Consider the following 16,696-nt stretch of genomic DNA (forward strand, 5'->3'; position numbering starts at 1 on the left):
AAATTAAGCATAATTGATCCTATCATAAAGTTCTTTGCAGTTGATATGAAATGTAGTTGTATTAATTCCCAGTCCCCTCTTTCAAGCGAATTACTAGAGAATGAGTTATTTCTGTTCTAATGATGTTTCCTATGTTCTTTAGCTTTTTTTTATCCTAGTTCTTCCTGGCTTTCTCCATTAACCAAACTGTCCTAATTCCATGCTAATCTGAACAGGATGGTAGGTTTCCATGACCAGAGTTTTTGATACTCACGATGGGCACTCCTAAACCTCTCTCTGAGTAGATGTCAACATGTCACAATATGTTTTTATTCTTTCTCTGTTCTAGCCCTGGAGTCTCTCTTTCTCCAAGGAGCTCTGGTTCCTTTTTATGGAGGGTGGTATTTAGAAAACAAGGTTTGGGGGCCGGCGCCGTGGCTCACTAGGCTAATCCTCTGCCTTGCGGCGCTGGCACACCGGGTTCTAGTCCCGGTCGGGGCGCCGGATTCTGTCCCGGTTGCCCCTCTTCCAGGCCAGCTCTCTGCTGTGGCCAGGGAGTGCAGTGGAGGATGGCCCAAGTGCTTGGGCCCTGCACCCCATGGGAGACCAGGATAAGTACCTGGCTCCTGCCATCGGATCAACGCGGTGCGCCGGCCGCAGCGCGCTGGCCACAGTGGCCATTGGAGGGTGAAGCAATGGCAAAAGGAAGACCTTTCTCTCTCTCTCTCTCACTGTCCACTCTGCCTGTCAAAAAAAATAATAAATAAAAAAAAAAGAAAATAAGGTTTGGGGATGAAAGTGCTTGTTAATACAAATATTTCATTGTCTCTAAACCTCAGCAGACAAACTTACACACACACACTCTCTAGTAGTTGATTTAATATATTGATACATGTAGAAATAATATAAGTCATGAGTCCTAGCAACACCCCCAGTTCCAGCAATACCACAGGGTTTATTCTAGTTTTACTCATTCCTATAACTTCTTCATAGTGAGAAACCTGGCCTCTGTTGTCCCTGTGTATTTATTTATTCAAACTTAAAATCCATAGATAAACCACTGTGAGAAACAAGTCTACTAATTAGAGTTTGAAATATTTATGATTTTTTTGCCCTGTAACTGAGGGTATGTAATCAAAATACTGTGTTTAAAAGTTACCTTGGTTAGCTTAGTATAATTATGCTATTCAACCGAAACATAATGAGGCTGACTTAATTCTGTTTCTATGCCATCTTAGGATTCCCTTCTCCATCCTTGCTAGTTCTGTCTTACTTTTTGAATACATAAAATGTTTATGTGGTTTCAAAGTCAAACTATATGAAAGGGTTGTCTTATTGTGTAGACATGCTAGTATTGATTGTATTTTGAAGAAAAGTGAAGAAAAAAAATCCTCTAACTTTTCTGTAATGAAGTATTTTCATTTTTTTTTTCCTGAAAAGCTAAACTTTTATTGGGTTTAATGACATAATGCACAACTACTAATTATTTCCTCTCTTTCCAAATTCTTCAGCAATCAAACATAGAGGCTCTAAAATCAGGGGTGCAAGGTAAAATTCCAGCAAACCAATTGGCAGAATTGTGGTTGAAGCTGATAGATGATGTTATAGAAGATACAAGGTATGTTGATTTTACTCCTGTGTCCGAATTCCCAGCTGTGTTCACCTCTCTGAAATTCTGAGACTCTAAGAACCTCTAGGCTCTTTTATAATGTTTATCTGGAAAATCAGCTTGAGCCCCTGAGCTTCTTAAAAGGCCTTCACTTGGGAGGAGTCACTGAGTCACCACCAGGAAAAGTCCCACTTTCTGATTTGGTGCCAGTTCTAAAGTGGCCTCTGAGGCTGAGGCCCCAATTCCAGAAGCAAATCCCTGGGTGGTCCAGGGCGAGGGATGGGGGAGGGATACAGTGGGTCTGTGCCTCTGTTTTCCATCAATCCATGGATGTCCACTGCCCTGGAGAAGCGACTCCTGGCTCCCAGAAAATGCCTTCAGGGGCTGGCACAAAGACTTCATCATTCAGAACGATGTTCTTAATCCATAAACACACTTTTATAAACAGCCATTTTTACTTACTCTTTGTCTGACTGCCTAATGAACAAAAGATTTGATTTGAGCCAGAGGACTTTTCATAGCGAGGACCCGGGGAAACAGCTTAGAGCTTTTGATATGTGGAAATCGAAAGGACAAGTGACTCATTCTAACTTGTTTTAGATATTAGCTAATAAAGCAGTGGACAGGGAAGTTCCAAAAGAAAAGCACATTGAATGCTTTCCACAGCAGTGGGACAGTGCTCTGTGTCACCCTGTCGTCTTGTGCCTTCTAGTGGTTTCGCCAGGTCATTGGCCTACTGCTGATAGGAATGCGCTGCTGGGGCACTTGCTTAAATTCAGGAAATTTTAGAACTGGGTCCTAAGGGGGGATGGAGAATCACCTCTTCTGCTCTCCTCATCTTGTAGATGAGACAACAGAAGCCCAAGTCAGGTTTACCAGCTCAGCTTCTTTTCCTGTGCCATGTTTCATGGTCAGCATCTATGATAGTACTTCAAAAAATTAACAGAGAAGGAAAAATAAAAGATAAGCCCATGTTGATACCAAAAAAATTGAAATCCATGCATATTATTTTCATATGTGATTTCTATGAATTTTTGAAACCCTTCATATGTATAGATATCAAACTTTCTTGAACTAAAACTTACTTTGAATTCATTTTCTATGAACTTTTTGAAGTATCTTTGTATTTATCAAAAAAATCTCAAGTGTAACTTTTGAGCTAAGAACTGCCATAGATATATGTGCCCTCCAGGATCACTCCAGAGACTTGACCCTTCATATGTATTATTGTAATTATTAATGAAACCAAACAAACATATAGTAATAACTTTCATGGATCTGTGAATTTTAAGGTTTGCTGAGCAAAACACAAACACTTCTGATAAGAGCTGTTTTTGAAGAATCAAATTGAAATCTTTGAAACTGTGTAACAGGAAATTCAGTGTTTAAAATAAATCACGCTAGGATTTCCTTCACTTAAGAACCTAGGTGAAATTCAAAACAGTGGAAATTTTAGGTGGGGACAATGTGAGTGGAACTTCCTGGAATTGGTGGCAACCTCACCCTGCAGTACCACCAGCTGCTGTACTGAGAGAAAAGGGCTGATACAAGAGGCTCTTTCTGGCCCTAGCTGAGTTGTTTTTTGTCCTGGGGTTCCATTACTAGATATCCCAGGCCTTATTTTGATTAAGGGTTTGGCCTGCACAAGTCATTCTCACTCTTTGTGGCGCTCATAGGCTCCTTTTGGAATCCAATGTGATGATGAACACAATGATGAGATGAAGATGAAGGTGATGACGTTATTTAGATTTTATAATGCAGCAAGTCCCACTCTGAATGCTCTCTGTGTAATAACTCATTTACACTCTTACAACAACCCTAGAAGGTGGACATTATGTTCCCACAGTGGAGACTGTCAAGATCACAGAACTAATAAATGGTAGAGCCACAGTTTGTACCCAGGTAGTGTTGGTAGATATGCAATTTTTTCTTAATAAGTTCAAGTGATTTGCAGTCCCCCTGAGGTCTGCCTATAGACTACCTAAACAGGCATGGTCCCTAAGAGCCCTTGGTTTAAATGATCTCTATCCTCCCTATCCACCCCATCGTTTTTTAGACCCATACAGTGATCCTAGGAAATAAAAGAAGGGCAGGTAGGTTTCTTCCATCTGCTGTTCTTTCCATCTTCCTTCCAATGACTGGGCCTTATGTCAAACCTAAGGAATTGCTTTGGAATTGTCATCCCCTGTCTGGTTAGCAGTGCCAGATATTCTCCACTCTAGCTTAAACCAGGTAATGTTTGCGGAATCAGTTGACATATTGATGTGACTTGCAAGATGGAAACCAAATATAAATGAACTTGTTGGTTCTGAAGGCTATTCTCAAATTCTCTGCTTGTTTTCTTTTCTTTTTTAGATACACTTTGCCTCTCACGGAAGGAAGACCTAATGTCACAATTCTTGATACTCAGATCCAGAAGTTGCGGTCCAAATCTCTCTCCCAGATAAATGAAGCAGCTGTGAGGATGAGGGCTGAAGCTACAGATGTGAAGTCCACATTGCTAGAAATTGAGGACTGGCTTGATAAATTAATGCAGCTAACTGAAGAGGTAGGATTTTTAAACTACACAAACATCTCTGATATGAAGAAGGCGTCTTTCTGGAATGGCATCAAGGATGAGGGTAGTAAATGGGTTATCTGGCACAGTCAGCTCTCCAGATCTGCAGGTTCTACATCTTGAATTCACCAACCATGGATTGAAGCTATTCAGAAGAAACATTGTATCTATGTTGAACATACACAGATTTTTATAGTTGTCATTATTCTCTTAAAAATACAACACGACAGCTATTTACATAGAAGCTGCATTGTGTTGGTTATTTTAAGTAATCTGGAGATAATTTAAGTAGACGGGAGGACGTATGTAGGTTATGTGGAAATATGATGCCAATATGTCTAAGGGACTTAAGCAATCATGGGTTTTGGTATGTGATGACAACATTATCTGAACAGTATATTGAACAGATCTGATGATCAAAATAAATGAAGGATTTTCTGGGCTATGGGGCTGAAAGTCATTGAAATCAAAGAGTTTTGAGTGGGTGGTCCTAGAATGGTCTTTAAGTACACGAATCCTTATCATTTTCTCAGAACTGTCGGGGAATGTTTTGAGTGATGAAGTAGCAGATCTGTGTAATACAGAAGATTAAAATGTCAACTTTGGCTGGGGCCAGAAGAATCTAGATTTGCATCCCGAATCTGCCATCCTAGTTATTATTCAACCTCTCTAAGCCTCAATTTCCCAGCTGTAAAATGGAGATAAGCATAGTTCGTAGCATTTGTGTGTAAAGGGCTTAGCATAGTGCTGGGTACACAGCAAGTGCTGAGTAGATGTTGGCTGTCACCAATCTCCATGTACTGGAACTCGGGAGTAAGGGGACCCCTCTTCCTGTCCTTCAGGTATCAAGGAGGTGTAGTATCTTAGTCTGTTTTGTGTTTCTATACCACAGAACCACAGATTAGATGTTTATCTCTCCCATCCAGTCCTGGAGGCTGAGAAGTCCAGGGTTGAAGGATTTACATCTGGGGAGGGCCTTCTTGCTGTGTCATCCCATGGCAGAGAGCAGATGGGCAAGAGTGGACAGGAGAGAGCAAGCAAGAAGACTGAACTGGCTTTACAATGAGTCCACTCTTGTGATAACTAGCACACTCTGGAGCTAATGACATTATCCATTCATAGAGGCCCTCATGACCTAATCATCTTTTATTAGGCCCCACCCTCCACACTGCTGCATTGGCGATTACATTTCCGGTAGGGACACATCCAAACCACAGCAGGTTGGTAGTAATATATTTGTGAGTAAAAACACATTTGAAAATACACATAGGATTACAAGTAATTTTTGCTCTCTACTTTGTGTGCCTTGGTACTTTAAAAATTTCCTATAGCAAATTTATACCCCTTTATACAGAAAAATAGCAGTTTTTAAAAACTAAATGTTTCATATTTGGCAACTATTGGACAGTCAGAGGTACTCTGTGTCCTATAAAATATACAACTTCTTGTTGCTGATGGCTTTCTTCAAATAATGCTCTAGATAAGAAGGAATATTTCCCAAAATACCTCTTGGAGCAGAGCTTCTCAGGTAGAGCTCCCCCTCTGCTTCCCTCCAACCTCCTGGACCAGCTGCAGCCTGCTGCCTCACCCCGCGTGCTCACAGGGTGGGTCTAGCAGATATGAATGGGGGACTTTGGGACAGAGCCCCGAAGGTCAAGCTTCAGGACCTGCAGTCCTTCTGCATCTAGACTAATGATGGCTTTGCTTCCTTTTCCACCCCACCCACGTGACCAGCCGCAGAACAGTATGCCTGACATTATCATCTGGATGATTCGGGGAGAGAAGCGATTGGCCTATGCACGAATCCCCGCACATCGGGTCTTATACTCCACCAGTGGAGAGCACGCGTCTGGGAAATACTGTGGGAAAACCCAAACCATCCTTCTAAAGGTACAGGCTTCACTGTGGAATGTAAAATACTTACATGTAAAACCCATATTCCCCAGAAGGGCTTGCTTTATAGTTTGCTAGCCATTGAATGACTAGGGTATCATGGTCCATTTTAACTCAGTTTAGTCCCTTCCTCTGTTTGACTTCTGAGAGCTTGATCTGAGATCTGCTGGCATTCCATCAAGGATACCTCTGTAGATGTCCTTATGACATGGCATTGTGAGTGCTTTGCTAGCTTGCATGAATTTTCCACTTAGTTCTACTATTTCAAGCCCTTTGACTTTAGTGAATGTTTGCAGAAAAAAAGAGATAATATAGTCCATGGAATCTATTGCTCTAACCAAATGAGTCCTCAGGTTAAAGTTTTTAATAATATTACTTATGGTAGAGGTTCTGAACATTTTCAGAGTCAGGGACTTCATTAAGTACCTGATGAAAGCTACTGGCCCGCTCCTCCAGGAGAACGAACAGCCCCCCTGCATCCAACACTTTGCATACAATTTAGGAGTTTGTGGAACCCATAAACGCATCTCAGAGCCCCCAGTTAAGAACTGTCTGGTGCAGGCGTTCAGATGCAGCCGGATAAGCTCCCCTGGGGATGAACACTGCTGCTTCTCATCTTTCCCCTGCTGATGCATCCTAGAAGGTGACATAGGATGGCCCAAGTGCCCAGGGATCCTGCTGCCCACGTGGAGACCCAGATGGAGCTCCTGGCTCCTGGCTTTGGTCTGACCTAGGCCTGGGTGTTGTAGGCATTGGAAGAGTGAACTAATAGATAAAAGAGCTCGCTCGCTCTCAGTCTCGCTGTGTGTCACTCTACCTTTCAAGGGGATAGAAAAAAATGAACTGTTAAATATATTTATAGTTTATATATGTATTTTACAGTTTATATGTTTATATATATATATATATCATATATACACACAGAAGTAATAGCTTTAAAAAGGAGGAGGAGGAAGAAGAGAAGTTCCGTGTGTGTGCATATGGGGAACCAAAGGAGGACTTGGGCCTGACAATGAGGAAAGCGGACAGTCCCCTCTGTGTGGCCTGACCTCCTCTCTGTGGCCAGTCTCAGCTGGAGTCCTCAGATTGGAGGAGAGGCGTGTGCATCCAGAAGAGGAAAAGCAGAGTCAGGGTAGGGTGTTCCCTAAAGCAAGAGGTTATCTTCTGACTTTTCATTAATTAACTCATCGCTCCTTAACCAGGAGAGTATAAACACAATCAGAAAAAATTATCTTCTGTCAAGTGTTCTTGGTAGAATAGATTTTACTGAAGATACAACCACTGTTGTAATTGACCTCAGCAGTGGGTGGAAGTACAGTGATTAATAAAGAACTTCACAGGTGGCAGGAGAAGAGACAAAAAAGTATTTTCTGTGTTGTGTTTTAGCACTCCGTGGATAAACAGCAAAATGCTTTTAAGAGAATGTGTTATAGATTCATTTGTTTTTTTTTTGAAAAAGTTATTTGAGAGGCAGAGAAACAGGAAGAGAGCGAGTGAGCTCCTGTCTGCTTTTTTACGTCCCAAATGCCTGCAATGGCCAGGGCTGGAGCCGGGAGCAGTTACTCCAGACCCCCATGTGGGCAGCAGGGACCCAACCACTTGCTCCTTCACTGTCGCCTCCCAGGATCAGGAGCTGGATCCAAGGAGCAAACCCAGGCTCGTTGATGTGGGGTGCGGGCATATGAACTGCTGGGCCAAGTGCCCACCCTGTTTACTGATTTTATTAATATTCAGTATCCTATTTATGAAACCATTTAATTCAGTGGGTTTTATTTTTGGCCTTGAGACTCCTTTATACTATTTTTAAAATTATTGAAGACCTCAGAGAGCTTTTATCTATGTGAGTTCTATCTATCAATCTTTACTAGAAATTGAAAATTTAAAAATATTTATAAATTTAAAAATATTTATAAACTCACTGAACAATAGTAAACCCATGTTTAACATAAATCATATATTTTTTATAAATTGTAAATCTATTTTCTAAAAATCAGCCAAGTGGTACTATTTTATATTTTTAAACTTCCTTAGTGTCTTGCTTAACAAAAATATAACTGAATTACCCCATGTGCTTGTGATTTTAAGCTTGTGCATTTAAGCTGGTGGTATGAGTTATTTGGTTGAATATGAAGAGAATCTGACCTCAAATGTGAGGATACATCAAAAGTTTTTTTTTTTTTTTAAGATTTATTTATTTGAAAGAGTTACACAGAGAGAAGGAGAGGCAGAGAGAGAGAGAGAGAGAAAGAGAGAGGTCTTCCACTCCTCAATTAGCTGCAATAGCCGGAGCTGTGACAATCTGGAGCCAGGAGCCAGGAACCTCTTCTGGTTCTCCCACATGGGTGCAGGGGCCCAAAGACTTGGGCCATCTTCTACTGCTTTCCCAGGCAATAGCAGAGAGCTGAATAGGAAGTGGAGCAGCCAGGTCTCGAACTGGCACCCCTATGGGATGCCAGCACTTCAGGCCAGGGTATTAACCCACTGCACCACAGTGCTAGCCCCGTCAAAAAGTTTTTGAAAATGGAATTATAGGCCAGCACCATAGCTCACTTGGCTAATCCTCCACCTGCAGCGCCAGCACTCCGGGTTCTAGTCCCAGTTGGGGTGCTGGATTCTGTCCCGGTTGCTCCTCTTCCTGTCCAGCTCTCTGCTGTGGCCCGGGAGTACAGTGAAGGATGGCCCAGATCCTTGGGCCCTGCACCCCATGGGAGACTGGGAGGAAGCAGCTGGCTCTTGGCTTCGGATCGGCACAGCTTACTGGCCGCAGCGGCCATTTGTGGGGTGAACCAACAGAAAAGGAAGACCTTTCTGTCTGTCTCTCTCACTGTCTAACTCTGCCTGTCAAAAAAAAAAAAAAAAAAAAGGAATTATAAAGAGCATTTTCCTGGAATTTTTAAAAGATCTCCCAAAGATACATAGTTGGGAAAGGAAGAGGTATTTTAATAAGCATTTCTGATAATTGTGGATATTCATTTTTGATATAACACCAGATTCAAACATTAGCCTCTAAAAGCTTAATTGCAGTGTGGAATCTGAAGCCATATGATTACATTTTCCAAACTTGGCTCCACAATCCATTGGTCTTTCTTGGACTTTGAATGGCTCTTTTATCCATGCCTGATTTTGTAACATCAAGTATGTTCACTGGGAAAATATTGGTTCATGGAGTTTTATAGATCTTCCTAAGGTTGACACATTTCATCATGAAATGTGAAAAAAAAATCACATTTGTCCATATCACAGATTAGGAAGTATTTATGTATCAGGACACTATCAAGCTCACCATAACCAATACAAATTTTCCAAAACTCTAATTTTGAATTTTGTCACTGGCTACAGATACAGGCATTTTCCTTGAAGTGAGAGGTTCATTTTGTTTATACTGAAGAACAGGCCTGCCCCATATCCAAATCTGAATAACTACATTTGTCTGTTAATACCTGTTTTAAGTAAAATTGTACTTCATTTTTTAAAAATCTAGTTCAATTCACTATTTATTTATTTATTGACAGGCAGAGTGGATAGTGAGAGAGACAGAGAGAAAGGTCTTCCTTTGCCATTGGTTCACCCTCGCGCGCTGCGGCCGGCGCACCGTGCTGATCCGAAGGCAGGAGCCCGGTGCTTCTCCTGGTCTCCTATGGGGTGCAGGGCCCAAGCACTTGGGCCATCCTCCACTGCCTTCCTGGGCCACAGCAGAGAGCTGGCCTGGAAGAGGGACAACTGGGACAGAATCTGGTGCCCCGACCGGGACTAGAACACGGTGTGCCGGCGCCACTAGGTGGAGGATTAGCCTACTGAGCCGCGGCGCCGGCCTCAATTCACAATTTAAACAATTACACAAGTGCTTTTTCTCAAGACAACCATTATATCCTAAAATGCAACAGAAGGGCCTTGTGTGTACTTCCTATTTCATCACACAAAGCATTCAAAAGACTCAAGGGTCAGTATTTAACACAAATGATCATTTTTGCTACTTGATCAAGCAAAGCCTTCAGTGAGGTTGGCCTGTCCTTTGCTGAGAATGCATAAATCCTGGTAATTCTATTACTACCACGTACAGTGTGCTGTCCCTGCCTTGAGTCTTGCTAGAGTGGAGTTTTTCTGCCACTGCTTGTGCACCGTTGATACTAATGCCAGAACAGGGAAGAAGGTAAAGAACGTGTTGGGAAAATTGCTTTGATCTTGTGGCCCTCCTGGAGATGTCTCGGTAGCAGAAAGCAATCTGCGGCGGCTCATACTTTGAGATCTGCGGCTTTAGTTGTTATTTTGATCTTTGTCATAGGGTCATTTGGAAATAGGTTAACTAAAGCAAACAACATCAGACTGATGAGAGCAATGATTACCTGTTATGCCTGGTTTTGGCCCTAACTTAATGTCCCAGTCCATGCGGTGCCCAGTGAAATGTAACATGTTATTTATCTCACAGTATCCGCAGGAGAAAGTCAACGGGACAAAGGTGCCCGTGGAACTGCGCGTGAACATCTGGCTGGGCTTGAGTGCTGTTGAGAAGAAGTTCAATAGTTTTGCAGAAGGAACTTTCACTGTGTTTGCTGAAATGGTACATTGAATGATATTGCTATTTTTTTCTTTGGTGTTTCGGGGTGCTTTCAGTTTTCATCTTTAGGTAAAACATTTGGGTACCCAAAACAGCCACAGCATCATTATCACCCCTAAAATCCCATCCAAGGGACCTCAACCTAAGGGGATAGAGAAAGTCTTCCTGGGACTTCAGCATCAGTATTGAAACATACCAGGGTGATTAACATCTTTGGGGGCTGCTTCCAAGAGATGACCTCCCCTAGCTGAACTGAAAATGAGTGCCCTTCTAGCTGAAGCTCTAGAACTTAAGAATGGTTAGTCACACTGATGCATGATGATGGGACACAGAGCACAGTCCACACACACACACACACACACACACTCACAAATACACATACTGTTTTTTATTTTTACCAAGAAGGGGGACACTTGAGAAGTCAGATCTTGAAAATCTTGTTTGCATTAAGGGAGTCTTTAAACTATAGAATGCCCATTCCTCACTTTGTGGAAGTTTCCACGGGTTTGCCCAAAGACCAAGAAAATGCTGCCTGCATACTTGAATAACAATACAGAAAATTTATAAAACCTTCATTAAATTTAAAATCCACTTAGGTAATAAAAAGGCCCTATTATAATGAACCATTTTTATAAACTTTTAAAGCTAAAAATAAGTATTTTAACTTTTATACATTATTTTTAACTCAAGGTATTTATTGATTTAAACTTCCTAGATGTAGTTGATGAGTGTCTTCTGACAATTTTCAAATGAATTCCATTCTACAGATGGGTCTGCATACTCCAATAACTAAGGAGAAGACTGTCTCCGTCTAGCTAATCCAACATGTGTTCCACTACCCACTACCATACCTGACTACCTGTTCAGGATTTGGGTTCTGTTCTTCCTGGGCAAGAAAACCCATGGCCATTTTTATTTTTACATTTTATTTATTCAGCAGTGCCTGGCATCTAATAGTTCCCTATAAAATGATGATTGAGTACATGAATACATAAATTAGTTATGATGCATTTATCCATCCTTCTATCTCTCCTCCATCTATCTGTCCACTAAAACTTTAGGGAGAGGTAGCTTTATGCCAAGCACTGAGCCTGATGGTGGAGGTGATAAAGAAGCCCAGTTTGTTCTCAGAGTCTGGTGTTGAACATGCAGACTCCCAGGGCCACCCTGGAGATTCTGATTCTGTGCCTGAGTGAGGAACTGGCACCAGAGGGTGATTCCAACAAGGGCATCAGTGGGCCACTTTAAGAAGCAGCAGGACACATGGGAGACACACAGGTCCCTACAGCTCAGAGCTGGAAGTGCTGTTGAAGACAAATGGAGGGTGTTCTGGAGGCCACTGGCAAGGTTGATGTTGATATCCAATTGGCCGGGCAGGGTGCAGACTGAGGGCATACATCAGAGAGGCTGGCTCCTGCCTTCCTATAGGATTTCTTGGCATCCACCTGCGTTGAGCTCTGTGGCTGGGGCTGAGCCTAGAGAAGCTATCCCAGAGTAACAATCAGCCCAGGGCTCCCTTTGATTCCTTTCCAAGCCTAGATCCTTCCCCGTGTAAAGCAGAAGTTGAACTTCAACTCCTGCAGAGAGATTATCTACCCATTTTGGTTGTTTTGTGTGACTCCAGTTTGTCCAGGTTCTAATTCCCAGTGAATACGAATAAGAGCACATAAATAATAATAATGGAAATTTCACTGGTTTGTGCCTTCAAGTGCTAATACAAGAACTAACTTCTCTGTAAATTCGCCGCCCTGACCTGTCAAATTTTGAGTCTTTGAAGTGCTTTATGTGCACTTGTGTGCTTACTCATGAATACCTTTTTCTTGCTGTACTGCCACACAGCTGTTGGCTAAAGGTCATACATAACTCTCAAAGCTACCTAAGCTTCCCATATCCACTCTTACTGATGCATCTTGTCCTTGCCAAGGTCCCTGCCTAAATCTTGCCAGAGCCATGTTGTCTTCAGAGCAGAAATGCCAGGAATCCCTTGCTCCTTCATTCTGGATCCTTGTCCCAAATCTCACAGCCCCTTGTGATAACAGCTCCTTTGGCTTCTACCTGAAGCTCATCCCATCTCCAGGCTCAGAGCCTAGTCTGAGACAAGCACTGCCGTACCCTTGATCCCAGTTCCCACAGCAGGCCCCTAGTCAAATCTCCTCCTTCCTCCTTCAGCCAAAATCTTCCCCATGACTTACATAAATCACCTTCTCAGTGGCTTCCTTTACACACAAATGGAAATTCTAGTTTGGATCCAAACAGAGACACCCACTACACTGGCAAATCTCAACCCTGTCTGTGACTGAGATGGTCAAGAGATTCGTAGATTTATCAACTCTAACTTAGGAAGAGATGCCTGTAAACCAGAGCCTGCCATTGCTACTAAGCCTGCTCCCCAGAAAGGCCTTGGTCTCCCTGATAACTCCAGAGGGAATCAATGCTTGGAAGTTTTAGGCGCCATAAGGGTTGGGTGCTACAAGACCTTCATGTTTCAGAGGAGATTTTTGTAGACTGCCTGGAAAAGGCACCCACTAATTTTCTGTGAGGAAATGTGCCCCATTTTCTAAGAAGTAGACTGAAAATACACTTTATGAAGCCTGCACAATCATAGGGATTTAGAAGATAAAGTTCAGAGAGTTACTTGGAGCTGCTCAAAGTAACGATGGGGAAAGAATGCATGATTTCTCACTGTTTACAAAACGCTTTCACAGTCATTTTCACATTTGAACTTCAGAACAACTCTATAAGAGCGGTAATGTTATCCCTACTGACAATGAGAATACTCACTCTTAGAAGGATAAAGGACTTCTCCAAATTTGCATAATTAGGAACATAACAACTCAAGTCCTCATCTTCTGACCCTAAAATTGTTTGTTTGTTTGTTTGTTTGCTTTCTGTGGTTGTCTAGCCTTAGTCTCAGACTTGAAAGTTTGCGGTCTGGCTTTATTTCTTGCTCTCTGATGGGTTTCTCCAATTACATTTATTTTTTAACAGTATGAAAATCAAGCTCTGATGTTTGGAAAATGGGGCACTTCTGGATTAGTGGGACGTCATAAATTTTCTGATGTCACAGGAAAAATAAAGCTCAAGAGAGAATTCTTTTTGCCTCCCAAAGGCTGGGAATGGGAAGGAGAATGGACAGTTGATCCTGAAAGAAGGTAAGTTTTCTATGTATGGGAAAAACAGAATTGGAGTGCAGCCTTTTCCTAGAAATCACTAAATGGGATGTCTCTAGCATCATCTGTTGTAATATTCACATGACATTCACTGCTCAGGAGTAAGTCCATAGAAATTCACAGAAAGTTTAAAGTCATGAGTGCCACACAGTAAGACAATTTTAAAAAGCACCCGGAAGCTAACTTTTACTGAGAACTTACACATGAATGTGCTAAACACCAGTATTATCTTGCTCAATCTTACCTACAAGCAGGTAGTACAAGAATTTTGAAGGTTCAGAGATTTTACCCTATTCGCAAGCTATTGAGAATGCCTGCCTTAGTTTCATGCCTGCTGGTGGGAGACACGTGACTCCTGGATCAGAGAAAAAGGGTGTTACTGTCTACTATAATAACAAATCAGTCAATAACACTTGCTGTAGTTTTCTATGTCCCATTTCCCCCAGGGTGGCACAGAGAGGGGCTAGATAACACTTGCACATGCGGCAGATTACCATACACAAGACAAACCCTGAGCTCAGGAAATCCAAATCTTTTTTAATGGGCAGTAAGCATGCTCACCCTTTTTTCTGGAGAGAGATACTGTCTCTGCTTTTCAAGGCTATTCCCTACAAAAATATCCCTGGAAAGATAGTCTATAAAAATTGTGGTAAGTGCTTTAGCAAGATGTGCAAAAATGCAAAAGATTCACAGAGAATGTTGTCCCAACATCTGTACTTTGCACATGAGGGAAATCAGGCCTAGAGAGGTTGTTACTCGTCCAAAACCACATATCTTACCAGTGCTTAGCTGGGTCTATAACCCAAACCAGCATTCCACTGTTAGGCTGAAACATCCACAGGACACAGTAGAAGGTACCTTTAAATGAGAGAATTGTAGGATATATGAATTGCATCTGAAAAGCTATCGATAAAAAGAAAAATAATGGTTTTGAAAAGAAACAGTAGACGGGGATAAGCATGTTTCCCCTGGAATCTGTGGAGAACGAGAGCCTGGTTTCTAAGTGTTGCCAGAAGTGTTAGAACTAGAGCTCTCTTTTCTCACCATCTCACAACAACACACTCAAATCTGGAGAGAGCAAACTTATAGAGTTGGATTGTCAGGCCTCCAGTTGGAGTTTGGACTCTGCCATTTGCTTCTTTTTTTTTTTTTTTTTTTTTTGACAGGCAGAATGGACAGTGAGAAAGACAGAGAGAAAGGTTCTCCTTTGCCGTTGGTTCACCCTCCAATGGCCGGCGCGCTGCGGCTGGCGTACCGCACTGATCCGATGATGGCAGGAGCCAGGTGCTTCTCCTGGTCTCCCATGGGGTGCAGGGCCCAAGCACTTGGGCCATCCTCCACTGCACTCCCTGGCCACAGCAGAGAGCTGGCCTGGAAGAGGGGCAACCGGGACAGAATCCGGCGCCCCGACTAGGACTAGAACCCGGTGTGCCGGCGCCGCTAGGTGGAGGATTAGCCTAGTGAGCCACGGCGGCTGGACTCTGCCATTTGCTTCTGTGATTGGGCAGGCACGAGGAGGGAGGAAAGCGAGTATGCTGCTCTGTTCAAACTCCATGCTCGCACACGATGGTTTTAATCCAGCTCAGCTTGGTTTCGGTGGAGTCGGGCCAGGGCTGGGGATTGGTGGGGAGGAGGAGAGTGGGCTTTGAATTGGACAGAAGGCAGGAAGGTTAGTGAGGGCAGGAAAAGGGTGGGAAGAACTGTGATCAGAAGGCCGATGGCCAAGCATGTCAGGGCTAGAGAGAGAGCAGCCAGGGCTTTTAGTCTCCCTTAGGGTTCTGAGAAGAGATGGTTGAGGATAGTTTATGCCTGTGATTGGGACTTTTTTTTTTTTTTTTAATTCCCTTCTAGTGCTTAATTCTAGGAGAGGCTAGGGCAGGAAAAAGATGCAGAGCTGATAAAGTGGAAAAGCCCTCATTTGCATGAATGCCTGGCAGAAGTCTAGAGTCAAAGTTGGAGCCTCCACACTTGCCTCTGGGCATTGTCCAAACAGTTCCAAAGCCAAGAGGAAAACTGGCGCAGCAGGGTCAGAATGGGTTTCTCCAGTGCCCAGATGGAGCTGGGAGACTGACGTGACCTGGCTTGGCTGTCTACCGAAGAACCAGCCAGAAAATGTGAACTCCTCCCTTCAGTTGGTGTGACGTCGACCAAGCAAGCATGGCTGACATTTCACACAGGAGGCTGTCTCTGCCCTGTGTGGTAGAAAGGGGGCAGGTGGGGAGAACAACTCCTTGTTCTTTTGAAACATTAGTCAAGAGTTCCCCTGAGGACGAGCTGAACAGCCTTCAGGTGAAACGGGAATGTGGAAGGCACTGTCTGAAGCTGCGCACAACATTGTTCTCCCAGTGCCCACCCTAGCTACAAAGAGCAACCTTGCCAATTTGCGTTCTCTCTAATTTAGGTCTCATTGTTCCAGCAGGCCCTTTCTTCAAAGGCATGGCAAAATTCCTAAGTACAAAGAGAAGCTGGGAGTGGAGAACCCGAAGGGTGAAGCTGGGGGAGGGAACTGGTACCATTCCCAGGGTGTAGATGCTCCCCAACTGCTGGAAATAAGTGGGGTCGCGCTTTCCCTTTCTCCGGGGGTAATGTGAGCCTCGCCCCCCACAGCTTGCTGACTGAGGCAGACGCTGGTCACACGGAGTTCACAGATGAAGTCTATCAGAATGAGAGTCGCTACCCGGGGGGCGAGTGGAAGCCAGCCGAGGACACCTACACCGATGTGGTGAGTGCCTGCTCCTGAGAGACCCTGGTGTCGTCTCTCTGAATCCTGGTCAGCTGGGGGTCCACCAAGCACCACGCTTGGCGTCTCAACAGCTGTTTACTCACTCTTGAGGTGGATGGGGGAACTCTCACTCACTGCTCCACTCCCTAAATGCCTGCAATGGCTAAGGCTGGGCCAGGAGCTGGGAACTCAATCCAGGTCTCCCACATGT

At 43.3% G+C, this 16,696-nt stretch overlaps 1 protein-coding gene across 6 annotated transcripts in view; it reads left to right on the forward strand.

Annotated features, from left to right (window-relative positions):
• MYOF (myoferlin) overlaps positions 1 to 16,696 on the forward strand; it is a 160,910-nt gene that overhangs the window by 91,388 nt on the left and 52,826 nt on the right. For all 6 annotated transcript variants that reach the window (XM_070057607.2, XM_070057609.2, XM_008270211.5 and 3 more), the window contains 6 exons: positions 1,491 to 1,597; positions 3,944 to 4,136; positions 5,880 to 6,035; positions 10,465 to 10,596; positions 13,582 to 13,745; positions 16,371 to 16,485. In XM_070057607.2, the coding sequence (XP_069913708.1) occupies positions 1,491 to 1,597; positions 3,944 to 4,136; positions 5,880 to 6,035; positions 10,465 to 10,596; positions 13,582 to 13,745; positions 16,371 to 16,485 (867 nt within the window). The remainder of the gene's footprint in view (positions 1 to 1,490; positions 1,598 to 3,943; positions 4,137 to 5,879; positions 6,036 to 10,464; positions 10,597 to 13,581; positions 13,746 to 16,370; positions 16,486 to 16,696) is intronic.

This window comes from Oryctolagus cuniculus, chromosome 15, assembly GCF_051225735.1.
Source record: "Oryctolagus cuniculus isolate XC-2025 breed Fujian yellow rabbit chromosome 15, ASM5122573v1, whole genome shotgun sequence".
NCBI lineage: Eukaryota > Metazoa > Chordata > Mammalia > Lagomorpha > Leporidae > Oryctolagus > Oryctolagus cuniculus.